Source organism: Panthera leo, chromosome C2 (assembly GCF_018350215.1).
Source record: "Panthera leo isolate Ple1 chromosome C2, P.leo_Ple1_pat1.1, whole genome shotgun sequence".
Taxonomy (NCBI): domain Eukaryota; kingdom Metazoa; phylum Chordata; class Mammalia; order Carnivora; family Felidae; genus Panthera; species Panthera leo.
The window spans coordinates 55,207,104-55,234,244 of NC_056687.1; the positions used below are offsets into that span (position 1 = coordinate 55,207,104).

The 27,141-nt window shown below is 36.0% G+C and overlaps 2 protein-coding genes across 13 annotated transcripts in view; one reads left to right on the top strand and one right to left on the bottom strand.

The window, feature by feature from the left end:
* CIP2A (cellular inhibitor of PP2A) overlaps nt 1-7,375 on the bottom strand; it is a 32,864-nt gene extending 25,489 nt beyond the window's left edge. For both annotated transcript variants that reach the window (XM_042955187.1, XM_042955188.1), the window contains exons 1-3: nt 7,191-7,375; nt 2,756-2,903; nt 450-562 (exon numbers count right to left, since the gene is read on the bottom strand). In XM_042955187.1, coding sequence (XP_042811121.1) covers nt 450-562; nt 2,756-2,903; nt 7,191-7,292 — 363 coding nt within the window. In that variant the 5' untranslated portion in view covers nt 7,293-7,375. The remainder of the gene's footprint in view (nt 1-449; nt 563-2,755; nt 2,904-7,190) is intronic.
* A 19-nt stretch (nt 7,376-7,394) lies between these two features.
* DZIP3 (DAZ interacting zinc finger protein 3) overlaps nt 7,395-27,141 on the top strand; it is a 131,638-nt gene continuing 111,891 nt past the window's right edge. For 4 of the 11 annotated variants that reach the window (XR_006207127.1, XM_042955177.1, XM_042955184.1 and 1 more), the window contains exons 1-3: nt 7,506-7,797; nt 23,375-23,473; nt 25,348-25,420. Coding sequence is in view for 10 of the 11 variants with exons in the window: in XM_042955177.1 (XP_042811111.1) it covers nt 23,442-23,473; nt 25,348-25,420 (105 nt within the window). In the remaining variant the exon portion in view is untranslated. The other 7 variants (XM_042955179.1, XM_042955178.1, XM_042955181.1 and 4 more) reach the window with 7 other exon arrangements.

A 27,141-nucleotide genomic window follows, 5' to 3' on the forward strand; every position in this document is an offset into this window, starting at 1 on the left:
AATAAAATATTATCTGTATGAGAACTTCGAGTCTATGCTAAATAAAACTAAATCTATATCTTCAATTTTTTTGTAGAATGTTTCCTCAACAGACTGAGACTAGATGCCAACTCATTTTGCAATTTTAATACGAATAGCTTACATCTCAAAATGCTGACATCTGTGTTTATAAGTCTGTCAAAGCAGTTATAATGTAGATTTGTTTCTCTTCAAAATAATGGTGGATGTGGATAAGCTTCCCTCCTCTAGAAACTTTTAAATTAGTAGTACATGTGTAATCAACCAGCTCTTAAATTTATTAATGGGGAGAACTGGGCCTATTCATGCAGTATTATGCCAGCACATACGCTATAAGCTAGCAATTTACAATAGATACTGTGAATTTTGATCTGCAAATAAGGAAGGAAAAAAGAAGTATTAAGTGAAAAGTACTGTGTGGGTGTATGTACCTGCAAAAACACTGAATCACCATGGCAAGTGCTGCCCCGACAAACCATTCCTGCTAGCACGCTATTCAGGTTGTATGTGTTCTGAAGACAGTCTCTGGTTTCATTGTCTACAGCTGTAAGTGAAGATAAAATGGCACCAAATATTTAAAAAAAAATTTTTTTTATGTTTTTTAATTTTTTTTTTTGAGAGAGAGAGAGCGAGCGAGCGAGCAGGGGAGGGGCTCCCTCTCTCAAGAGGGAGACACAGAATCTGAAGCAGACTCCAGGCTCTGAGCTAGCTGTCAGCACAGAACCTGATGCGGGGCTCGAACTCACAAACCATGAGATCATGACCTGAACCAAAGTCAGACGCTTAACCAACTGAGCCACCCAGGTGCCCCAAAATGGCACCAAATATTTTTATTCATGGTTCTCATGAATAAAAGAGAAATAATCTTTAAGTTTATTTTGTATTAAAGTTACTTATCAAGTATGATATGGCTATTTTACTTATAATTACTTTCCAATTCAAAAGTTTAATCAAAGAAATAGTATGAGCTGTAAAAGGGAAGGGGGTATAAGCTTTTCCTTTTCTGTCAATAAACAAATGATTTTTCTATGTAGACTAATTTAAGGGAAAAACTTGCTTTACATACTTGCAGAAATTTTGCAGTTAAAAGATTATCATCTCAATTTTTCTGTAACTTAAAGCTGCTCTAAGGAATAAAAGTCTATTAACTAAAAAGTAAAACTTAAAAAATAAAAAGACTGTAACTTTAAAAATTTCTAATATATTTAAATGTTGAAAATGACTGCCATTCTCACACAAAAGGTTGGTGGATATTAGAATTAGCATAGCTTTTTTGGAAAGTAATTTAGTAACGATCAAATTGAAAAATGACCTGAAAATTCTGAGAATTAACTCAACAGAAATATACTAATATTTGAGCAAAAAATCCATAAAATGTTCATTACACTATTGATTCTGATAGCAAAAAAAACTTGAAAAAGAGCATACATGAGTTCCCACCATTAGGAGCGTAGCTGAATAAATTATAGTACTCCACAGTGTGGCACAAGGCAGCTATTAGATAACAACATGGAAAGATAGCTAAGATATGTTAAGTGAAAAAAAAGAAAAATCTGATGCTCTACAACACCATTTTAAAAAAAAATAACCAAAATTATCTGTTATAGAATAGAAAAGATCTAGAAAGGGACACCTGGCTCAATCGGTTAAGTGCCGGACTTCGCCTCAGGTCATGATCTCATGGTTTGTGAGTTCGAGCCCCGTGTCTGGCTCTGTGCTAACAGCTCAGAACCTGGAGCCTGCTTCGGATTCTGTGTCTCCCTTTCTCCCTCTGCCCCTTCTCGGCTCACAATTTGTCCCTCTCTCTCTCGAAAATAAATACATGTTAAAAAAAAAAAAATTTAAAAAAAAAAAGAAAATATCTAGAAAGACACCTGTCAAACTCTTAAGAATGTTAGCCACCAACCTAGAAATGATGAGGAGGTGGTGATGAATAAAGACTCATTCTATTTTACTCTGTATCTGTACTAACTTGAGAGATACTGGGCCACAGTGGCTATTTAAATTTAGATTAATTGAAATTAAAGATTTAGTTCTTCAGTGTACTACTCACACTACAAACGCTCAATAGCCTTAATGTGGCTAATGGCTACTATAACAAACGATATACATATAGAATATTTCTATCATCACAGAAAGTCCTACTGGGCATGTTGGTCTATGTTAATATTTTTGGATCACTGAGATTTTTTTTCATAATAAGCATGTATTAATTTTATAATCACACTCAGAATTATTCCCCTCCACTCGCAAGCACACATTTAAAAAAAAAAGTACCCATTAAATGAAAATTTAAAAACTAAAGATAGAAGTAGAAAAAGCAACACCTGCATTTTTACCCTTAGCTCTGAGTTCAGTGTAGCCTATCGAAAAAGAGTGATTTTTTTTATCGCTAGCTATGACTTTTCTGAGTGATGTAGTTAGCCGAGGTAATATGTGCATGTATTTTTTTTTTTAATTCAAAAGTAGGCCAGCATTTCTCAAGGTATTGTTTTCTGTAGACCACTGAACCTTTGATATACTTCAGATTCTTTGTTCCAATAATTTTAAGAATGGATGCATACAATATTCTCTTTACAAGGGATCCATAATGCAAAATAGTTTTGAAAGGTCCCACAAGGAATAAATCTTTTGAATGCGAATCATTCTCCAAAAAATACTCTAACTAAATCCACCTTTTAAAAATATTAAATTCAACATCTTCTAAAAACTGGAAAAGAGAAACTAAACACATTACCTAGTTGAGACAGCAAGCTGATGATACTTAAGACCAGTGGCGCACTTATGCTTGGGTCTTCAAGTAGCTCCACAAGGCAGCTCAAGCATTCACTTGGTAGTATCTGATTTGGTGTAAACAATCGTGTGAGCTTCTGCCCAGAAATTACCTACAAAACAGTCATTAAAATGTGTTATTTAAGATTTGGCAATTTGCATCTCTTCTCCACTTCAAACAAGAACTCAGTTCTTCCAAAGTACCACTGCCTCACTTTTTCCCAATTTAGAAAAGTCATAAATGCTGTTCCCTCTGCCTGGAAAATTACCCATCTCTTCTCTCACTGGCTAATATAATCATTCAGATCTGAGTTTTAATCCGTTTCTGCCTGAAGCTAACCCTCTTCCACCAACTAGGTTAGGTTTGCCTATTACACTATCCTATTGTCTTTTATACTTTTATTTCACAAGCTGGCAAACTTTGACAACCCAGCAATACTTATCCTTACTACACAGAACACTCTATTAAGTCATAGGGTTTAAATCAACACTCTACTACCAACATATTTATTGAGTAAGTTCCAGTATATGCACTCCACCTATTTTTAAGGGAGGCAATGCAAAGTGAAAACTAGCTAAATCCAAAGGCTTACCCATGGGATTAACTATGTGATCACTCCTTTTGTTCCCTCCAAAGACAGTTGCTGAGCCCAGAAGTTAGAGATGACAAAAAACGAAGTTAAAAAAAATTATTTTAGGGGCACCTGGGTGGCTCAGTAGGTTAAGCGTCCGACTTCGGCTCAGGTCATGATCTCACAGTTCACGAATTTGAGCCCACGTGGGGCTCTTTGCTAACAGCTCAGACCCTGGAGCCTGCTTGGGATTCTGCGTCTCCCTCTCTCTCTGACCCTCCCCACTTGCGAGCATGCTCTCACTCTCAAAAATAAATTTTAAAAAAATTTAGAAAATTATTTCAAGTAGTCAGGTCAGGCACAAATTTTATTTTTGGTTATTCAACGTTTTTACTCCCCTCTTAAAACTCTATAAACCACCCTCTCCTTTTCCCCCTGAAAAGGTAAAGCTGAGATTGAAGGCCAAAAACAGTTGTCAGCCATGTATTTTCAAAATGCTTTTTGAATGTTATTAAAAGCCTATAGTATTGGGGCGCCTGGGTGGCTCAGTCGGTTGAACGGCCGACTTCAGCTCAGGTCATGATCTCGCGGTCAGTGAGTTCGAGCCCCGCATCGGGCTCTGTGCTGACAGCTCAGAGCCTGGAGCCTATTTCAGATTCTGTGTCTCCCTCTCTCTGACCCTCCCCCGTTCATGCTCTGTCTCTCTGTGTCTCAAAAATAAATAAACGTTAAAAAAAAATTAAAAAAAAAAAGCCTATTGTAAAAATAAGTATCTTTTCTATAAAGATAGAAAAAGTTATTTTAGAATTAGATAAAATCTGTTTTTTAAAAGGTCTAAGCAGGAATCCTTCCTTTCTATATCTCTCTTTTATTTCCTCACCCAGATGTCAGTTTTTCTTCTAAAGCTTTGCTGATAAGAAAGCTTCAGGATATTTATTCCTAAGCAATATTTTTGTTGTTGTTTATTTATTTATTTGAGGGAGAGAGAGTGCACAAGTAGGAGAGAGACAGAGAGAGGGAGAGAGAATCCCAAGCAGGATGCCCACTGTCAGTGCAGAGCCCAATGCAGGGCTCAGACCCACGAACCCGTGAGATCATGATCTGAGATGAAGTTGGTTGCTTAACTGACTAAGCCACCCAGGTGCCCCTGAAGAGTTTCAACATTAAAGTAAAAAACAAAAAACAAAAAACATTAAAGTAAATTTAAAAAGACAAAAAAATTTGGTAGATATTTGGGGGTAAGGAATCTTCTTATTGCCCTTTTGCTTACTTATATAAAGCTAGTCCTTTAGAAGATGAAGACATTTTCTGGTTTAAAAACTATTTGCCTCAGGACAAGACCTGTATTTCAACAGCATAAGTACTCCAACATGTAATATTTATTACAAGGTAAAACGTAAAAACCACTTTACAAATTTTCTTTACTTGGATGTTTTCATGCAAACAGATTTTAGTAATAACTAATTTTAGCACTTACTTTGGCCTAAGCATTGTTCTATGTACATATGTTAATTCTTTTCATCTTCATAAGAACTCTGTTAGGTGCTGTTTTGCAGATGAGTAAACTGAGGCATACACCAAGACGCAGCATAACTGAAATGCATTGTTCCTGAATCCATGCTCATAATCATTATGTAACATTAGCACTATAAAAAACCACCAAAAGTGAGACCAGCCCAGCTCTGCCAATCATAAAAAAATTCAAAGCTCAGGTCCTGCATGGGGCTACAAAGAAAAAATATAGAAGTACAAAATAGCAGAATCAATCATCTCCTTTCACATGATAGCCACTTCTTTGTATCCTCAGATGTTGCTCTCATGAAGTATGCACAAAGATATTCACCATTAGTATCACCCATCAAAATGGTTAAAATTTAGAAATCTGAAAACACTAAGGATCTGTGTGGATGAGTGACAGCAAATTTCACATATTGCTGGTAGGAGGGTAAAAATGGTGCAACCGGTGGAAAACTGCTTGGCAGTTTCAACAAAAAATGAACAAAGATCCACCAAAAGACCTAACAATTCCACTCCTAGGTATCTAAATGAGTGCATGTATCTCAAAAAAATATAAAAATGTTTATAACATATTTGCCCTGAATCCTACCCAGAACTGGAAACAACCCAACTGCCCATCATCAGAATGTAAGTAAGCTCTTGCCCATTTATACAGTGGAATTCCTACATAGTAATAAAAAAGAATGAAAGTACTGGCACATGTGCAACATGAATAGATTTTACAGATTTGTAGAGTAGAAGCCAGACACAAAAGCACATATTATAGGAGTCCACTTATCTGAACCTTATGAAACGGGACCACTGAAGAAACCTTATAGGGGACTGGAAATGTTCTGTGTCATGAAACAAGTGTACCTACTTGACTATATACGTATGATAAAAACTCAAGCTCTTCACTTAAGATCAGTGCACATTATGTGCTGTATGTATGTTATCTCTCTAAATGGCAAAAGAGTTTTCAGTAAACCCCTTAAAAGTTCCAGAATGCAGTATCAAGCAGTTTCTAAGCCTCAAATTTCTTTGAGTCTCCTTCAATTCACTGCAACATGGCTCTCAGATTCAAGGCATGTTTCTGATTAGTATTTAAAATGATGTACTCCTACTTCTTAAATAAAACTGCTTACTCTGTGGCTTCTGGAGCCCACTATCACATTTTTATATTCTAATTGAGAAGCAAAGCTTTAGCATTTAACAGCTAACACTTTATTCGTTTTGCAGAGATTTGTTGAGGTAATGAATGAAAAAAGAAAATGTACTTAGGAGATGGGCACCTGAAGCGATAAGAAGGAGCATCAGTGAAGCTGGAGGAAACAGGCACATTTAATGCATTCCAGTATCACAACAGTTATCCAGATTGATGTTGCTGTACTATTCACAATAGTCTTTTCTCTCCAGTAGTAATTTGCTAATCTTTGTAATTTAGACTTTATCTCATAAATATAATAGAATATATTTTAAAATTATGTTCAGTTCTATGTTAACAGAACCTGTGACAGATGGAATTAAAATAAGCTTTGGCTGAGCTTAATTTTTTTTTTTTTTTTTTATTAAACTGAGGTTATTGTTAGTTGGAATTCTGTGAATGTGCAAGAAATGAGATTAAAAGCCTAAAAACAAATAGGAACAGAGAAAGCTGTGAATAAGTGACCTAGCCATAAATTAGTGGGAACTAACAGAAAAAGTGAAAGCAATTTAGCAATTCAGGTTTGAAAACTGGGAACAATATATTTTGGTTAAAAAAATTATGATTAGTATTGTGATTGCTTTTTAACCCAAGGAAAGTTAAAAAAAATTTTTTTTTCAAATTCGAGTTCAACATGAGTTATAAGAGAAGCAGCAAGCAATTGGTTCAGATTGTAAACTGCCTAAGGGACAGGAATAAAACAAGTTTTAATCATCCCTCCCCATCACCTTCACTCTCGAGAATTGCTGTGTATTCTGCAAGAGCTCTGTTGCGATGGAAAAACCAAAGAAACGAAGGAAAAGAAATAGCTCCGAACTTTCTCCTCTACCAATCCCCAAAAGAGCCTAAATCCCCCAACATTTTGTCCCACCCTCCCTCTTCCTAGGACTTCGAGTATCAGTCACTCTTCCCTCTAGCTGCAGCCAGCTGAACGCGGATGGACTTGGGCGGAGTTAAGAGTGGGAATTCAAGGCTGACTTTCGCCTTCCTTACTAATACAAAAAGAGACCTAAGGGAGCGATGGGCAGACCTTACTTTGCAGGCTGGGGCCGCTACACCCCGGCCGCACCGTGAACTAAGGGTTTCTACAGGGAAGCTTATCGAGTCCCCATCCCGTAGTCCCTCACCTCCAAGTGCCGCAAAAGCTGGGTGGCATTCGCCTCCGACTTAACGGCTTTATACTGACTGATGGTCAGGAGCAAGGACTTCAGGCAGGCGGTGGAGTCCATTGGCACTCGCCACAACCCCACCTGGGAGCCACTACCACCCTGCCGGGACCGGCCTCCAACTTTCGCGGCCCTTTTTTTGATTTTTCAGCCCCACCCCCCTAAGTCCCGATGCTTCCGGTTCCGGTAGCGCTCCGGAAGTCCCTGGGTACCCTGGGAGAGCTGCTGTCAATGAAGAAAGGAGAAGCGGGAGGGTCTAGTGGGTCTGTGGGTTCTTCAAGGGGGTTGGAAGCTGTCCTTTCCCGAACTTCTTTTCCCATACCCTCAACCCACCGTCGCTTCGAAAAGCCGCGAGCTTTCAACTTCGAGATCCCGTGGAGACGATAAATCTCGCGAGAAATGCGATTGCGACTCAATTTGCGAAGGGGCGGTTAGGCGTAGGGGGGTCCGTGTTCATTAGAGTTCTCAGTTTTCGTTTGCTTCTTCGGCCTTCACGCTGGATGGCCGGTATTTCTTTGTGCACGAACCTCTGCCTGAGAAATGGTCGCTTCCCCGTAGTCTAGACACGGTGAGGAGCTCTGAGGAGAATCTTGGCCTCTAGATTTTGAGGGGGCCTGGGAGGGACCTCTTTTTAAATATTTTTCCTGCGTCCACCCTTTCTACCCAGAAATGTTTGTTTTTCAGAGTAAGCCTGGGGCCATTGGGATTCTGTGGCGAGGTGGTCATGCCCTTAAGGTAGTCGTCAAACTTATTCCAGAAAGCTAGCTCCTGGTGACTTCTGGGCCAGGTATTGCTGCGGAGAGTGTTCTCATTAGCGTCAGTTTTTGTAAGTGAAGGTATCTATTTTTATTTGGCATGATCAATTGCTTTCTAAGCCTCGGTGTCTTCTATGAAACACGGCACCGCCCTTTGCGTTTTTTGTAAGAGATAATATTGTGCGTGTGTATATAATGAAATGAGTTGCTGGCTTTGGAGCTTTTTTTGCTTGAAGTATGCTAATATTGAATTAAGCTTTAAAAACCAGTTTGGAAACAATTGGAAGAGCAAGGCGCATGTCGTTTTAATTAAATCATTCGTCATGGATCATGTTTTGTCAGTTCAAAAAAAAAGTGTTTTTACATTACATTTTTAAAAAGGATTTTTTGTATTAAAAGTTTTTAGTTTGAAAGCTTACAGTAATCCATCCAATTGAGACATACATGTAAAAATAATTAGGTAATTAATGTACATATTCATTCATTCTGTGAACAGTTATCGATTGTATAACGTGGGTTAGAAGTCGCAGGAGAACAAAGATGATGAAGTATCCCTGCTGCGAAGCAACTGTCTAATTGGGGAAATGTACTAAATAGGTAGTACGTATGGAATTCATATAAGTTAGAGGCACCATGCAGTTATGTTGACCAGTGAAGCCAGGCTTTATGTTTACGAACTCTGGTTCCACCTTTTACTCTGTGACCATAAGGCAGATTCTCTCTGCTTCAGTTTCTTAAAATCCGGCTAACGGTAGTACCTGTTCAATAAGTTAAATAAATCAGAAATCATTGAGAGCCTACAGTGTAACAGGTACTTGTCTAAGCACTAGCGATTTAAGTGAATAAAACCTATGTTATGGAAATTACGGTCTGATAGGAAAAAAACAGTTTGTAAGAGGTGAGATGGAGAAAAAATTTAGCAGAATTATTCTTGGAGAATAATGGTGGTTGGGAAGAAGGGAGTTGGGAGGTCAAGATAGAGCAAGCAATATTTGAGGAAGTGCTTCAAGGAGTTGAAGGAGACAGCCCTGCTCTCTAGGGGGAAAAGTAGATAGAAAAGCAAGGGCAGAGATCCTGAAGTGGGACCATGATGTGTGTCAGGAACACCAAGGATGCCACTATGACTAGGGTAGACAGCAAGGGTGAGAGTAGCAGTAAAGATGAGGTCATGTCAGGTGGTGCAAACCATTATAAAATGAGCTAATCAACTTACAAGAATTTAGAGCAGTTGCCTGGCATAATTACTTTCTCAGCAGGTGTTAGTTACATCTTAGTTCATTAGCAAATGCAGTGATAACCTTTTGGTTGGTGTTAGACTTTTCACTAATAATGACAAGTGTCTCATCTTCATACTCATTCTCAGCCAAGGGAAGAGGTCAAAGCTGCTATCTGTAAATGCCATCTTTCTTTACACTCTTTCATTTTAACATAAGTAATTATCCATCTTTCTTTACAATCTTTCATTTTAACATAAGTAATGATACAAATTTTGCATTCTCGTCTGTAAGATACTCATTTTAATATGTCTTTCTTAAAAAATCTTTTTCAAAAATTGATGTTGGAAGTATAGTAGGATGTACCATGATGGTAACTGTGAGAAGCCCTAACACATTTAGGCAGAGATACTTGCACATCCTAATATGAGAAACAGTCTTATTTTAGGCACCAAAAAATGGGGAGGAGGAGGAAATGGTGGTGATGATGGTGATGAAGCTCGGTCCAGATGACTGAAGACCTTATTCTTGATACTGAATTCAGTGGTGATCTTTGGCTTTTAACTGGGGCCTGATCTATTTAGGTTTGTGTTTTAGGTTGATTACTCTGGCAACTGGGCAGCCTGTGATTTTGATAAGGATAAGGGTAGGAGTAAGGAGAATATTTAATTTGCTGAGTCTTTGCAAAGGATTACCAGGGATAATTGGAGATAACAAAGAGGTGAAAAATTGGAGAAATAAGTAGGTGAAATAGGCAGGATTTAATGACTTATTTCAGATGTGAAGAGAAGCATGAAACTAGAAGGGACTCCAAGTTTCTAGTTGGGGTGACTGAGAAGATAGATACTGCTGAGATAGTTAATACTATTCAGGTTGTATTTCATGTTCAGTGAAATTTTATGTAGTTTATCTTCTAGTCTTGTATTAAGTTTGTTCCAGGGCATTGTATAATTTTTGTTAATGTGAGCGGGTTCTCTTTTTCTCCTTTAAAATTTTGTTATTGCTACTGTAAAAAAAAAAAAAGATGCTGATTTTGATACATCTTTTATCCAGACCCTGACTAAAATCTCTTATTAGTTTTTATAGAATTTTGTTTACTCTCTTAGACTTTCTCACTATATATCATCTATAAATAATAATTTCATCTTGTCCAGTATATGTTGTCTTTATTTCATTAGTGCAAAAACAAATTGGAATAATCATGGTGATACAGAACATCTTTGTCTTATGATTTAATTGAATGGGAATGACCAGTATTTTAACACTTAGTATAATTTGTGCTATTGGCTTGTAGTAGTCTTTCAAATGTTTAGATTGCCCTTTATACCTGTTGTACTTAAAGACTTGCCAAAGCGTCTACTTAAAAAAATTATCAAATACCTATGTTTATAGATCACATTTTCCACTTTGACATGATAATGCAATGTATTGTGTTGCTTTTTTGTTCTTGGGATAATAATAGCTAACACTTAGTGAGCATTTGTTAGAAGCCAGGCACTATTCTAAGAATTTTATACTTACTAATTAATCTTCATAACAACTTCATACTTTAGGTACTATTATCTCCATTTTACAGGTGAAAAAACTAAGGAGAGTGAAATAATTTGCCCAAGGTCATACAGATTATAGTAACAAAACTTGTATTTGCTATGATGCAAATATTTTATTCAGGATTTTGTATTTAAAATTTTTTCATTAATTTTTTCTTTTGGAATTTGTGAACTTTTGAAAAATGAATTGGATGCTTTCTAATCTTTTTTTCTGTGCTACAGAATGAGAATCACATAGGAATCAGGTGGTCCTTGTAGATTGTATACCACTGGCCTATAAAATCAAGTAGCTGATTTAGTGGTAGATCTTTTGAAAATATTTGAATTGGTAATATGGTTATAGATCTGATCATTTTTTCCACCTTTCCTTAGGTTTGGAAATAAAAATATTCTAATATAGCAACTATTTCTTTAAATTTAAAGAATTAAAAAAAATTTTTTTAATGTTTATTTATTTTGAGAGACAAAGTGCACGTGCGAGCAGGGGAGGGGCAGAGAGAGTGGGAGGCACAGAATTTGAGGCAGGCTCCAGGCTCTGAACTGTCAGCACAGAGCGCCATGCAGGGCTCGAACTCACAAATGGTGAGATCATGACCTGAGCCAAAGTTGGACGCTTAACCCGCTTAATCGACTGAGCCACCCAGGTGCCCTAGATTTAAAGAAATTTTGATATGAAGTTGCATCAGTATTCTAGTAATTTTCTTAATCTCTTCATTGTAGTTTTAAATTTCCTTTTTCATTTAAATGTTACCTATATTTTTCCTTATGGAAAGTTCCTTACTGGAACTTTCTAGGGGTTTATCTACTTCATTCAGCTTTTCAAGAACCAACTTTACTCTTTTCCTTTTTTGTCAGAATCACTAATTTTATATTTAGGTTTATTAATTCCATCCATATACATATTTTCCCTTATTTTTATTTTTTTTTAAGGTTCAAGGCTTAGCAGATTTACATATATATTCTTTATAAAGGACATTTATGCCCACAGATTTTAAAAGGATAGTAGCTAAAGTGAGCATCTGTATTTCACTTTTATTTTTTTTTAATATTTGTTTGTTTATTTATATTGAGACAGAGAAAGATAGAGGGAGAGGTATCTAGAATCCCAGGCAGGCTCCACACTCAGTGAGGAGCCTGATGTGGGGCTTGGATCTCACAACCATGAGATCATAATCTGAGCTAAAATCAAGAGTCAGACACTTAACCCACTGAGCCACCTAGGTGCTCCTGTATTTTACTTAAAAAAAGAAAAAAATCCAGTTAAATTAGTTTAACCAACACAGGTAAAAAGATTTTTAAATATGAATATTCCTTCATTCTCAAAGAGCTTAGATTCTGTTACACAAATCAGAGTAAGTGTTAAGAGAAATGGAGAGTACTATAGGAACACATTTTTTAGGGCAAAATATTAATATCTTCAAGGTTTGGCTTAAAATCCCTTTTCTCCATAGATTTTTTTATTGACATCCTTTGTATTTGCACAGACATTTTCCCTAATTTATAGTTCCAGAAACATATTAAAGGGAGTTAAAAAAAATTGCTTAGGATCTTAGAACTCAGTATTAGGGCTGTCTAGCTCCTTTATTTCTTTTAGAAAAACTTAGCATACCTTTAATTAAGAGTAAAATAGATTTTTTTAGAGAGAGAGTGCTAGCTGGGAAGAGGGGCAGAGGGAGGGAGAGAGAGAGGATCTCAAGCAGGCTCCATGCTCAGCACAGATCCCATGACCCTGGGATCGTGACTGGAGCCGAAACCAAGAGTTGGAACACTCAACTCACCGAACCATCCAGGCACCCCATAAAGTGGAATTTTTAAAAACGTTTATTTTTGTGAGAGCGAGAGAGAGCATGCACAAGCAGGGGAGTAGTAGAGAGGGAGAGAGAGATTCTTAAGCAGGATCCATGCCCAGCATAGAGCCTTATGGAGGGCTTGATTTCACGACTGTAAGATCATGACCTCAGCTGAGATCAAGAGTTGGATGCTTAACTGAGCCACCTAGGCCCTCCTGAAAATTTTTAACGTCTCATGACCAGAGCTTAAGTCCTGTTAGATAAATCAGACTGAATAAAGATATAAATTTGTGACAGAAGTGCAGAGGTTATAGAATACTGAATGTTGTAATATGAGAATTATACCAACAGTGTGAACACAGAGCTAATTGTTCATTCACTCACCATACATTTAATGAGTGCTTGAGTGGTAAGTACATTTCCAGGTACTGGGGTTATGGCAGTGAATCAGATAGATAAAAAATTTCTATCCAGGTGGAGCTTTTATTTTAACGGGAGACATAGACAACAAATAAGAACTATGAATAAAATATACGAATGTAGTAAGTGCTATGGAGGAAAATAAAGGGAAGAGGGAAAGGAAGTATCAGTCAAGATGGAGTGTTGGAATTTTAGACAGTGTGGCATATTGTTCAGTATTTTCTGCATAGCAAATCACCTTAAAACTCAGTGGTTATAAATCATGAGCATTTATTTCTTGCTCACCAGTCTTTGAGTTGACTGCAGTTAGTCTGATCTAGACCTGGCTTGGCTGAGTGGCTCTGCTTCAGCCATTTTGTGGGGAGAAGGCAGTATCTAGAGCTCAGTTTCAGTTATGTTTCGATATCTACTAGACGTCCAGGAGATGCTGAATGGGCTGTCGAATATATTATTTGTAGTTAAGGGAGAGGTCAAGGCTAAAGGTAAAAATTTAAAGCCTTGAACCTAAATGATAAAAGGTGAGTATGGATAGAAAAACTAAACCACAGGGTACTTAAATATTTAGAGGAAACAACAAAGAACACTGAGTAGTTGCCAGAAGACAGAGGCCCTGTCTTGATTCCATGGTTATCTGCAGGGATAGTTTTACAGTAGTATATGGGCTACTTTTGACCTGTAAAGAAGGGGTCAGGTTGGCAGAGAAGGCAGTCTTAATTTACACACAAACTCCGTCTTCTGCCTTCTGAGGACTTGCGGTATTCAGAGGAAAGGTGGCTTCATTCTTTAAATCAATATTGAGTGCTTGAAGTGTACCAGGTGCTGTTGTAGCCTCTGCAGATATATAGCAGAGGGATTAAAAAAAAATTCCTGACTTTGTGGGGCTTCTATTCAGTGGAGATGTGAGGCCAGATGTAAATTAGGAGATGATTAAGTATGCATAAATAGCAGGTAGAACAAAAGTTCTGTTGGCCCGGGTTCCAAAGATTCAAGGCAAAGAAATCTAGTGGTAGAAAATTGGCAGAGGTCTAGGCATGGACTCATTTGGATACCTTGTCTCTACTGTAGTTAAAACAATATTAAATATTCAAATATTCAAATATTAATATTAAATTGATTTTGCCCTTTATGCAGAGCCAGAAAACTAAGTCTGTAGAATTAATGTCAACTTTGATTTTTGAGAAATGTTACCCTCAACACAAAGGCAAAAAACCTGTTAAGCCAAAATTGCTCTCTTTTCAATTATTCTTCCTGTTTCTTTTCCCAGTCAAGTGTTAAAATTCAACTTACCTCTAAATGATTTGCCAAACCATAAAATTAACTTTTTCACTTTTCAAACAATTCCTGTTTTGTTTTGTTTTGTTTTTTTTCCCTGCACATTTCACAGAATTCAACTTTAGTTTAAGTACATGGTTTGGGTAATTTGGGTAAATGTTTTTTACCCCAATTTCACATCTAATTTCATATCTCAGTATCAGAAGGTTGCCTTTTTTTAAAACATAAATATTATCCATTGTTTCTGAATCCCAATTTTGCAGATAAAGGTAAGTGACATAATTTTATTTTAAATTAAGGTACAATAATCATTTTTAACTATAGTATTTATTGAAGACCTACTTTATACAGAGCCAAGTCCTTTGCATATCTCATTTTTAAATTTCCAGTCTTTCAGAAAGTAGATATTACTATGTTCATGAAAGATATTATTGTGTTCTGTTTCTTGAATTAAATTTGGAACTATTTTCTAAGATAGTGGCATCCAAAGTGGAATATGCACACCTTGGGATATGTGAAGCTATCAGGGTGTGGGAACAATTAGAAATTTTTACTTATTTTGATATCATTCTTTTTTATTTTATATTATAGTAATATCTGTATATAATTCATAAATGAATTGCTATTCATGTATTGTCAGTGTATTCTCAGACTTATTGCTTTAGATACATGGTGATCAAAAAAAATTTGGAGACTTCTCCAAAATTGTTAACCTTAACAGAGCATTTAAACACATATTAATTATTGTTCATTTTAGTAGCACGTGTAGTACTGGCATTTTTCTGAATTGTTTTCTTGAACAGATGGATTTTCTTAGCAAAAACTAATGAGAATAGTATATTATGAAATTATCAGATGTCATGATTATCTTTACAGTATCATTACTAGTCAGTAAGGTCACATAAATAGTTTTGTTTCTAAGTGTTTGTCTTTATGCATATTACTCGGTTTAGCTCAAAATTGAACACCACGCTTAAATAGTTAAATATTGCACTTAATGGGACCTAGTGGAAAGAATATGGAATTTGCAGTTAGTGACACTTGGGCCTGAATTTCTGCTTTTATTAATTTGTTAGCAATATGAACTCTAAATCCCTCAGTTGCTTGCTTTTTAAAATGAATTACAGTAATGTTTATTTCACAGTTGTGTGAGGATCAGATGTGTATTCACTGTACATAGGTACTCAGCCCAGAGCCAGACACATAGGAGCTGATGAAAATTAATCTTATTTTTGATGAAACCACAGTTAATTACACCCAATTAATTTTATGAGAGAAAATTCTTCATAACCAAAACCTTGACCTACCTTCTCAGCTAAACTCTTCTTACAAATATATGTCTTTCTGAGATAATGAGTCTTCTTACATTGGTGGATCAGTCTGGATTTGGGTATTGTAGGCCTTGTCATTGGTGGTGAGAGAGTCAAGTGCATATTATATACTCTACTTCCTGCTTGATTATCATCTCTACATGTGTCATGTGTCAACATTCTGTCTTGTTTCCTTTTTCTCATCATTGTCTAATAACAGTAATGATAACATTGCTGAAAATATTCTGCTTTGGAAAATTTGCTTAGTGGTAACATGCTCCTTCCAAGGGTTTCTAGCTGTGTTTCTGAACAGTGATTTTCGCAGTGTTACCTGTAAATAAAAGGAAACTGATGGGTATTTTAATATCTGGATTTTTTTCCCCAGGTAGATCCTAACCTGTGCGTATTCATTATAGGTTCATTATAGGTACATTCCAAATATTAAAAACAAATTAATATATGTTCTTTAGGTTTGCTAAGTCTTGAAGTAACTGGATAGGTCTGAGGGTCTGAGGAAAATTAAAAACCTTCTCCAAACAAACAAAAAACAAACCTACTCCTGACAAGATGCTGGTTGTGACAAGGATATTTCCTGTTTTGGCAGATTTATAAGGAAGGGTGCTGGGTGTACATTGCAGGGTTCTTCCTTTCTGATATAAGCTGCCAGACAGTGCTAATAATGATTTTTTTCAAGATGACAAGAGCTGAGGTATGACAGTGAATTCCCTGATCTTTTAGGGCAAGAATGCTCTTCAGTTTATGATAACTTTTGCAACGATTTTCCAACCATTATCCATGAGTCCTGGAATTTGCCTTAAACAAACTATTTTTTCTTTGGGGTAAAATAATGTTTTGGCTACTTGTGTCTAGCTAGGTATGTTCATTTTGTGGCCTTGCCAGGAAGTCAGATAAAAAAATGGAAGAAATTAATGGAAAATTAGAAAACCAAATAATCAATATATTTTGTTCACTCTTACAACAGTAACAAAATAATGGTATAACCTGTGTGAGTCTAACCTGATGGTCCTAGCCATTCTTGTCTACCTGGAGCTCACACTTGAGTAATAAAGACTTTCAGAGTGCTAGAGTCATAGAGCCTCTACTTTAAAAGCCACCAAGAATGGCTGTTGCTGCTTGCATAGTAAACATAATCAGATCAATAATATTTAAAATTTTGGTTATAAGGAAACTTCCAGTACTAATGTCTTGCCTTATTCCTAGAAAGCATCCTCTTCGTAATGTTTTAAGCCTTGAAGTAATTACTACTCATATGGAGCAAAACATCTCACATCTCTAAGGAATTTTTTGGAATTCTTTTGGGAAAATCTAGCAGAAGTGTTAACAAGCAGTGTCAGAGATCTGCTTTGCTAACAGACCCCTGAACTTCTGAAATACTTCTGTAATTCAGTGCTGATGTCATAAACCAACTTTTTTGTTCTTGTTTTGAGAGAGCGAGCGAGTGTGAGTGGGGGAGAGGGGCAGAGAGAGAGAGAGAGAGAGAGAGAGAGAGAGGAGAGAGAATCTCAGGCAGCCTCCACTTAGTGCAGAGCCAGACATAGGGCTTTATCTCATGACCTGGGATCATGACTTGAGCCGAAATTAATAGTTGAACACTCAGCCTACTGAGCCACCCAGGTGTACTGTAAATCCAGCTTTTTAAAATAGCTATCAAGATTTTACCAAGTTGCATGTTCAGGTTGTTTATTGCAGCATTGTTAGTAATAGCAAAAGAAAAAAAGGGAAGACCAGAGAGGAAGTGTTAATCAATAGTTGTCTGGTGAAATGATACATTTATACAATGGTATATCATACTGTTTAAGGAATATGACATGTGTCATATGTGCTGATGTGAAAAACCCAAGATGCCAAATGTGCAAACTAAGCTGCATTTGTGCCATGTGGGATATATTTGAAAAATGTGTTTTTTGTCCCAGCTCTCAAGCTCATTATTACCTTTCCTTTCCATATGGTAGCAATTCTCCATCAAGGTAGAGAATTGGAAGAAAAAACTGATTTTGCTACAAATTTAAACAAAATTTGTTGATGATAATGAAGGGATGATAGTAACACTTACATAGTAATTACTTGTGCTAGGTCTTGTTCTATTACATATTTTAAACATTTAATCTTGATGACCCTGTGAAGCAAGTACCATCTTTTTTGTTTTGTTTTGTTTTTTATTTATTTTTAAATTTACATCCAAGTTGGCATATAGTGCAACAATGATTTCAGGAGTAAATTCCTTGATGCTCCTTACCCATTTAGCCCATCCTCCCTCCCACCACCCCTCCAGTAACCCTCTGTTCTCCATATTTAAGAGTCTCTTATGTTTTGTCCCCTTCCCTGTTTTCGTATTATTTTTGCTTCACTTCCTTTATGTTCATCTGTCTTGTGTCTTAAAGTCCTCATGAGTGAAGTCATATGATACTTGTCTTTCTCTGACTAATTTCGCTTAGCATAATACCCTCTAGTTCCATCCATGTAGTTGAAAATGGCAAGATTTCATTCTTTTTGATTGCCGAGTAATACTCCATTGTGCATATACACCACATCTTTGTCCATTCATCCATCGATGGACATTTGGGCTCTTTCCATACTTTGGCTATTGTTGATAGTGCTGCTGTAAACGTTGGGGTGCACGTGTCCCTTCGAAACAGCATGCCTATATCCCTTGGATAAATGTCTAGTAGTGTAATTGCTGGGTCATAGGGTAGTTCTATTAATTTTTTGAGGAACCTAAAGTGGGTACCATCTTTATTTTCCAGATGAGGAAACTGAAGCACAGATGTTAATTAGTTTCAAGCAAGGTTGCATAGCTAATGTGTATCAAAGCAGTTCTGTATACCCTTGCAGGAGTATTCCAATATTTTTGCGCTCTTAACTACCAATGCTATGCAATCTCTCAACTTTTGACATTGATATGAAATCTAAATGAGGTACTTTATGTCATTTTTCTTTCTTGTAGACAAATGATTGTAAATATTACATAATACCAGGATAGTCTTAAGTGTTCTTCCTCAGAACAATCTGTTATGTGTTAATTAACCTTTGTATTTTTTTTAATGTTTGTTTATTTTTGAGAGAGAGAGTGGGAGAGGGGCAGAGAGAAAGGGAGACCAGGAATCCCAAGCAGGCTCCACACTGTCAGCACAGAGCCAGACGCAGGGCTCTATCTCGCAAACCGTTGGATCATGACCTGAGCCGAAATCAATAGTCAGACGCTTAACCAACCGAGCCACCCAGGCTCTTTTCATTTTAAATCATTTAGGTGGTTCTCAACTGGGGCATTTTGTCCCCCAGGGGACATTTGGCAGTGCTTGGAAACACTTTTGGTTTTCACAATGGACCTGAGAGGTGGGAGAGAGTTGCTTTTGGCACCTATGAGGTAGAAGTTAGCGGTGCTCCAAAACATCCTTAAAATGCAGAGTGTATCTTCCATAACAAAGCTTCATCTAGCCTAAAATGTCCATAGTGTCAAGATAGAGGAACCCAGATTTAGTGGGCACAAGAGAAGTTCTCACAACTGAATTTCTCTCTTGAAAAATATATTATTTTGTTTTCAAATTAATAGCATTGAGAAAAATGAGTTGAATTTTAATGTTTTTGCACACGATAACTCCCTTTTTCCATCTGGCATTGTGTGATCTGTAAGGGCCAGAACTGACAAGAGTAGTAAATCCATGGGACATCTATCTACCCACACACTGAAATGTGAACTTTTTGGCTAGTTAGAGCCTCTAACTTGGTCAGATGACTTACGATGAGCACTCGAGTAGATTTAAAAAACAGTGTGCTTTTATAATGTTGAGGTGACAAGTGCTGTAAGGTAAACATTTGAATGAATGATTAAACAATTAGAAACAAAACTGTGCCTGCTTTTTTGTGAATAAGCCACCTTTAAAAGTAGGGGGAGGTGGAATACTTTTGCGATTAAAAAAAGTTTGATACAATTTCAGTAGATAAGAGGGAAGGAGGGAGCTGGGAGCTCAGAGGGAGCAGTAAGAAAGGCATTTTACTGTTGGATAAGGATAAAGATGGCAGGACTTTGTTTTTTACCAGTAAAACAGCCTGTGGATAAGATCATTTTGCTTGGTGGATAAAGGTGTGCTAGAAATTGACACTGACCTTTAACTTGCCCTCTGATCAATTAGCTAGCACCTGAATAGGTTCCTGTGGACAAGCAATCCCTCAGTTCCAGGAAGGGAGGTAAATTTTTAGTTTCCTGCTGACAGGGAAAGCCTGTTGAGATGAACACACCAGGGGAAACCAGATTCATCCTTTATCCCATGTTAACCCTGATTTTGAAGGTTTCCTTCAGCCTCTTCTAGAATGGTAAGAACCTCTGGATTATTTTAGAAGCCGTGTGTTAATGTTTCGGGCTGGCTACTTCCTTTCTGTTGCTAGGCACTTACGCCTTCCTTCCCAGCAGAGGCTGTAAAGTGCCACCGTCACCGCGGCTGCTGCTATTGCAGTAGGGTTTGCCACACATGATCTGCTTAGCTCCTGGGGAAATGATGGGGTTGATGATATTCTCCTGGAAAACCTTTCACCACAGAGATTCATCTCAGGTTGTATTTCTAAGCAGACTAAAAAAGCCATTAGCTTTTCTTAATTCTTAATTCAGGCTCCAAATACCTTCTGATTTATTAATTAATACTATATCCTTTTCTTTTTCAAGCTGAGCACTGAATAGCTTAGCAGAGGCCTTCCATCTTCTCTACCTTGTTGCCAGAGGACTTTCTTCCCTTTTCAGCCTTGTGATCTGTGCAAACAACTGCCTGAAGGAGAGCTTATCAGAGGGGGAGGTATCTGTGTCTGGGCTTTTAAATTCTGGAAATGAGGGGGACTGCTTTGTCTAGAAAAGGTGTGCTTTTGTATAATCTGTGAGATAATGCCTAACTTTTTATTAAAATAAGCAGGGAGGTTATAGAAGCTATAAAAGAAAAGCAGTTTGATCACAGTCCTAGAATTCCCAAAGCCACGTCCTTTTTTATACAGCTTTATTGAAGAGATGAAACAGATCTGATCTAGTGTGAGAGAATAAAAACCTCTTCATCATTAGTGTTAGGTTAGATCTTTCATTGGTATTGAACGAAGAATGCAAATTTAAATTGACATATTTGCTTATTGAGTTTTTAAAAATAAGAGTAAAACTATAAAATAGGAGAACTGGATTCTGCATAGGTGAGATATACTGACAGTAAGACATTTTTGTTAGGGATGGGCAAGAAACTAAGAGGTGTTAGAAAACTGTCTTTTAAATGAGGAAATTTATTTTTTAACCTTTTTTTTAAAGTATAGTTTGCATTTAATGTTATGTTAGTTTCAGGTGTATAACATAATGATTCATTATGTCTATAGGTTATGCTATGCTCATCACAAGTGTAGCTGCCATCTGTCATGATATGTTATTATAGTATAATTCACTATATTTCTATGCTGTGCCTTTTATTCCTGTGACTTATTCCATAACTGGAAGCCTGTATCTCCTACTCCTCTTCATGCGTTTTGCCCATGTGTCTTATCCCCTTCCCTCTGGCAACCATCAGTTGTCTGTATTTATAGGTCTGATTCTGTTTTTTGTTTATTGATTTGTTTGAATGAAATAATGACTTATTTCATTTAGCTAATACCCTCTAGATCCACCCATGTTGTCACAAACAGCAAGATCTCGTCCTTTTCAAATATTGAATAATATTTCAGTGTATGTGTTTATGTATATATATCACATCTGTATCCATTCATCTATTGGTGGACACTTGGATTGATTCCATTTCTTGGCTATTGTAAATAATGCTGCAGGGGTGCAAAGATCTTTTCAAATTAATGTTTTTAATTTCTTTGAGTAAATACTTAGAATTATTGGGTCATATGGTATTTCTAATTTTAATTTTTTGAAGAACCTGCATACTGTTTTCCACAATGGCTACATCAATTTACACTCCCACCAACAGTGTATGAGGGTTCCTTGCGTCCACATCCTTGCCAACACTTGTTAGTAAACGAAGAAATTAGATGGGGGTGTGTGTGTGTGTGTAAATGTTTGCATTTGTGTTTTGATTAGAAAGTATCCATTGGATTGTTGAGAGAATTACCCTTACCTTTGTAACTTAGAGCTGGTGTGAGTCAAATATAGAAAATATCTACAGGCAGTATCATAATTAGGAATATTAGTTTTGCAGATGATCTCCCAGGACTTCTTTTAGTCAGGCACCAAATTGCCCCCTTCCCTATTCAGCTCACTAATGACAGGATACTCAGGCCTCAAGGCTTATGAAGGTTCAGGTCCAGCCGTTACTTCTTTTCTACATGTTTGGTTGGCTTTTTCTGGCTTTTAAGGGAGAGTCAGTATCATGTAAAATAGTGTTTCTTTGAGTAAATACAATCTGAATGAATAGGTGACTTGCAAATGATCTTGTGGAACATGTTTTCTTTATTTGGGAATTACCTATGCTGAACTGCATTTTAATAATGGGCCTTCAGAAGTTCTGCTGATCTAACTTACAGCTGTATATTATACATGCTATTAGTGGGGTTTGTTTTGTTTTATTTTAGTTCTAGTTAATATATAGTGTTCTATTAATTTCAGGTGTAGAGTATAGTGATTCAGCAATTCCATACATCACCTGGTGCTCATCACAACACGTGCACTCCTTAATCCTCATCACCTACGTAACCCCACCTACCTCCCCTCTGGTAACCATCAGTTCTCTGTAATTAAGAGTCTGTTTCTTGGTTTGTCTCTCTTTTTTTTCCCTTTGCTCATCTATTTCTTAAATTCCACATTTGAGTGAAGTCATGTGGTATTTGCCTTTCTCTTGGCATAATACTCTCTAGCTCCATCCATGTCATTGCAGATGGTAGGATTTCATTCTCTTTTATGGATGAATAATATTCCCTTGTATACAAATACCACCTCTTCTTTATCCATTCATCTATCAATGGACACTTAGGCTGCTTCCATAATTTGGCTATTGTAGGTAGTGCTGCTATAAACATCAGGGTGTAAATGTGACTAATTTTAGAAGAGTTACTCTTGGAATAATTGAATAGAGAGTTATATAAATAGATGTACAAATGGATATTCTTTTTATTTTCATTTGTGTGGCGGCAGTTTTTTTTTTTTCTTTCAGGTAACATCCACGACATTCATTGATATTTGAACCAGAGAGTGTACATCTCACCTCTCCTATTTTATGAAGACATAGAATCATGATTTTGGGGGAAGGTGGCTAAATGTTACCTTTAGAATAAGGAAAACAAAACAATTAGTGTTAATGAAGATTGCATTAAACAGAAACTCATGTACTCTGTGGAAAATAAATTAGCATAAACTTCTGGGGAAGCCATTTAGCAGTATGCACCAAGAGGCTTAAAATATTTGTCTTTTGACTGAGAAATTCTACTTATGAGAATTTCTTAGAATAATCATAAAGGTAAAATAGGAAACAATCTAAATGTCCATCTATAAATTAATGGTCTAGGAAACCCCAGTCAGCCAATTCTTATGTAACCATTGAGAATACATACTAGGAGTATAATATCACATGAAAGATGCTTTTGATATAGTGCTCAGTGGTGAAAACCATAATGTAGAACATCATTTATCCAGTATGATTACAAGTTGGTAAAATATACGTATGCTGGAAAAAGTAAAATATTAAAATGTAGGTAGTGACTTATCTTTGGATGGTCAAACTATGTAATTTTCATTTTCTTTTACAACTATTTCAACTATTACAACTATTTCTTTAATGATCATATATATTTTTATAGTGGGGGAAAAGAATGTAATCCTTCTACTTGACCATTAAAAATATTACTTTTCTTGCAGCTTTAAACATCAGTAGTAAAAGTCTGTAAACATTTGAATAAGACTTTTGCAAAACACATTCTGCAGCATGGATTCTCTACCAGAACAGTTTTTTATGAGGTAAGGGATAGGTTGACAAAAACCAACCATGTTTGTTGCATTTGAAGACACAACATTTGTCCTTTCCATATAACCTTGGGAAGCTAGTATAGATGAGACACGTTTATGCTTCAAGACAGTTTAGCAACTTTGATTAGTGGGGGATGTAGATGGGGGGAAATCTAATTTCAGGAAATTTCTCTTAAGTACTATACTCTGGCTAAACTCTAGTTCCAGCTTTGCTACTTTCTAGGTATATAACCTCTCTGGACATCAATTTACCCATCTTAAAGTGACTGCCATAGTGACTGTTGATGTACCTTCCTTTTCTAATATATCAGGAGCATGGTTTGATTCTGTTAATGTATATTGTTCTGTATTAAGTATTAATAATAAACGAATAAGATGAATGAGAGGAAGAGGGGTAGTCAGTGGTACAAACTGAGGAGTAGAGAGCTAGGAGGAGAACCAGCAGCCACAAAGAATGCAGAAGTTTCCACAGGAGGTTGGAGGGTATGATGGGCAATGTTAAATAATGCAGAAAGGCTAGGTAGAATGAAGAACTAAGACAAATCTGTTGACATAACAAGCAGGATTTCATTAGTAACCTTTAATAGAGCCATTTTAATATTGGGGAGGGAGTGAGGATTAGTTAAGCTTACATACCAAATTTGTTAGGAAAACTGGTGAATATAGCAGCCCACATCCTACACTTTGGATTAAGAAGCTCTGAAGTAGGTTGTTCAAAAGCTTCACAGGTGATTTTAATAAGCATCTGAGACTGAGAACTGTTGGCTTGAACTCCATGAAATGGAGTTAGCAAGTAGGGTATGCATTTGAGAACTTTATGTACTCTTCTACAAAAATTGAGAGGCTTCAGAATACTGGTGCACTATTTCTTATTCCTTGACAACACAAGAAAATTCCTTATGTTCCTTTTTGGAGTGGGGCTTAGAAGTGGATAAAAAGATAGTTAAGAGGTTTTTCTTTGCAATGACATTTTAAAGAGCACTGAGAACCATCTTGTGAAGTATTGTTTGTGTGTATAAATCATCTTTCATTGAAACTGTCACTATGTGGATAATACTGTACTGTTTATCTGTCCCAGTTTCCCCTGACAAAATCTGTTGGCATAGCGGAAGATGATAAATGATTGTCTATGAGATGAATACATAAATGTGAAGTAAAATGGGATAATTTTTATAAAGTATAATGCTGAGTAAATGAATTGATATGTTTCTCACCTCAGTTTTATCTCTGCTAGTGTATAGAATTCTTATGGGCCTAATATCATGGTTCTGTATGTAGGCAAAAGCAATAAATTTTTTCAGTTCTGTATGTAACACCATATATGTTTGCATTTTAAACCAATGCCAGAAGCAAAACTTGTCAAGTTATTCATTTTTACAAAAATAGTTGGTTTTTAAATACGATATTCTCCCTCAATTTTAAAAAATTATTTTGGAAAACTGGATGACTATAATACCAGGAAATTGAAACAAAATATAAAAGGATCTACATAAGATAGATCCTTTCCAAACCTTTATTATCTTAATAAATGCATGCACATATACACACACACAACATGAGGCTTCTTAAGATCCTTTTTTCTTTATACTGAAGCAGTGCTATAAAGTTTAAATTTCCCCATTATTTTGGTCTATTGTGTGTCTATTCAAGTAAAGCTTTTTACATCAGCCTTCAGTTCTGTTTATCACCATTTAGTAAGGGACAGCATAATTTTTTTCTTTAGCTTGAGTTATCAGTCTTTGCTATACATTGTTTATACTTTTGAACTTTCAGACAAATTCACTTGTTAGATTCTTTACTACTGCAGTTTAATTGTGTTCTTTGTAAGGAGACCCTCTGAATACACCTTTATTTTTCATTTAAAGTAGGGATCCTCCTGTGGAGGGGCAGATTAAGGAGGACATCAAGAATAAGGTAGAAAAATCAACTGATCAACTGGTAAGAGAAGATTTAATTTTCATTGTTAATTAGTAATGATTAATTAGGTATGACAACATAATTCTAAATCTAGTCAGTTAAAATATTTGTTAAAATTTGGGGGTGAGTCTACTTTCCTTCCTTTACAAGTAAAAGTATGGTCATAATGAAAGCTCTCTGATAATTGATATGTGTGTCTCAAAGTTATTAGAAGCACCAATTCTCACTAGAAGTTAAAATTAGTAGGTGATTGAATTGACTTTCCCAGAACATCCCAACAATCAATTTTAAGAATCTCTTATTTGTCTTTTAAAAGCAAAATCCAAACAAAATAAAAACTATACACATGAAGAGAAAACACACACACAGAATTTTATTTAGTAAGGCATTTCAGAGTTGTTTTGAAATTCTCTTTCCTGTTTTTATCTTTACTGTTAGAACTTCCAGTTCAAAATGAAAGAGAATAACTGAAGTGTACGTTAATATAAGGCTTATATTGGCAATGACAATAAATTTTGTCGTAGCTTAAAAAAGACATATATATGTATATACACATATATATATATATATGAAAACACACATCCACACACATACATAAATATCACATGTGCTTATATTTAACTAAGGTTGGATGAAGAGCTATTTGGTTCCTTTTAGTGCAATTTTAACCATATACATAGTTATATATGATTATTGATGTGCACTGTTAACAAAGCTTATAAGATTATCAAGTAATATAGGAAGAGAAAATATAAACATAAAATAATCATATTCACCTGCATGAGGTTATCGCTACCAAAGCTGTTGCAGAAAAATACAATACAAATACAAAATACAATATATGCAGATGTACATAGGGAAATATACTTGAACCAGGGAGATTAGATCCAGAATATATTTTTCTAACTACAGAACTGGAAATACAGAAATCAAATGCAGTAGAAACTTTGACCTGAATTTGGTTTAGAGGCTAAATTAATTTTACAAAAATGATTTGAGCATCAAATATTTTGATATCTGACTTAAAAGATGGAATTTATATAATTAATAACAACTAACTGAAATCATATTTATAGATAAAAATACTTAATAAGCGTGAAGCTTAGTATGCTCTATTAAAAATTTTTATTCATGCCATAATCTTGCTTATCAATTTGGTAATTAGTATAAGATGAGTTTGTGGTGTTTTTTGACTGCAGAATTGACCTTTAGTTTGAAATGTGTGCAGTACTAACAGTGGTTATTCTTTTTAAGGGTCTACCTATTGTGGAAGTTTTGTTTTTGTTTTTTTGAACTTTTTGAAAAATATCAAACCTACAGAAAAGTTGCAAGAATAATACAAAGGATACTTATATACCCTTCACTGAGATGTAGCAAACTGTTAACATTTTCCTTCATTTTTGGATATAATTTTCATACAATGAAATATTATAAAATGTAAGATTATTTGTTGGGTATTGATGGGAATGGAGGAATCCTAATTTAAGACTCAAATCCAGAAGGGGAGAGTAGGCAGATGGGACTCTATTGTGGACTTTACTGATTCCTAGTCACTTTCCTGGGTAATTCTAGTCTGTTGGAGACCTGATGGTCAAGGAATCACCCCCACCAGGGCATTTCAGTGACTCAAGTTTTGCATGGCTCCTTAGTAAGAAACTGTCAGTTCTGATTATCAGAGGTCAGCAACAACATATTCATATTCCATAAGTTTAAACAGTGTATAGGAACTGAGGTATCATGTT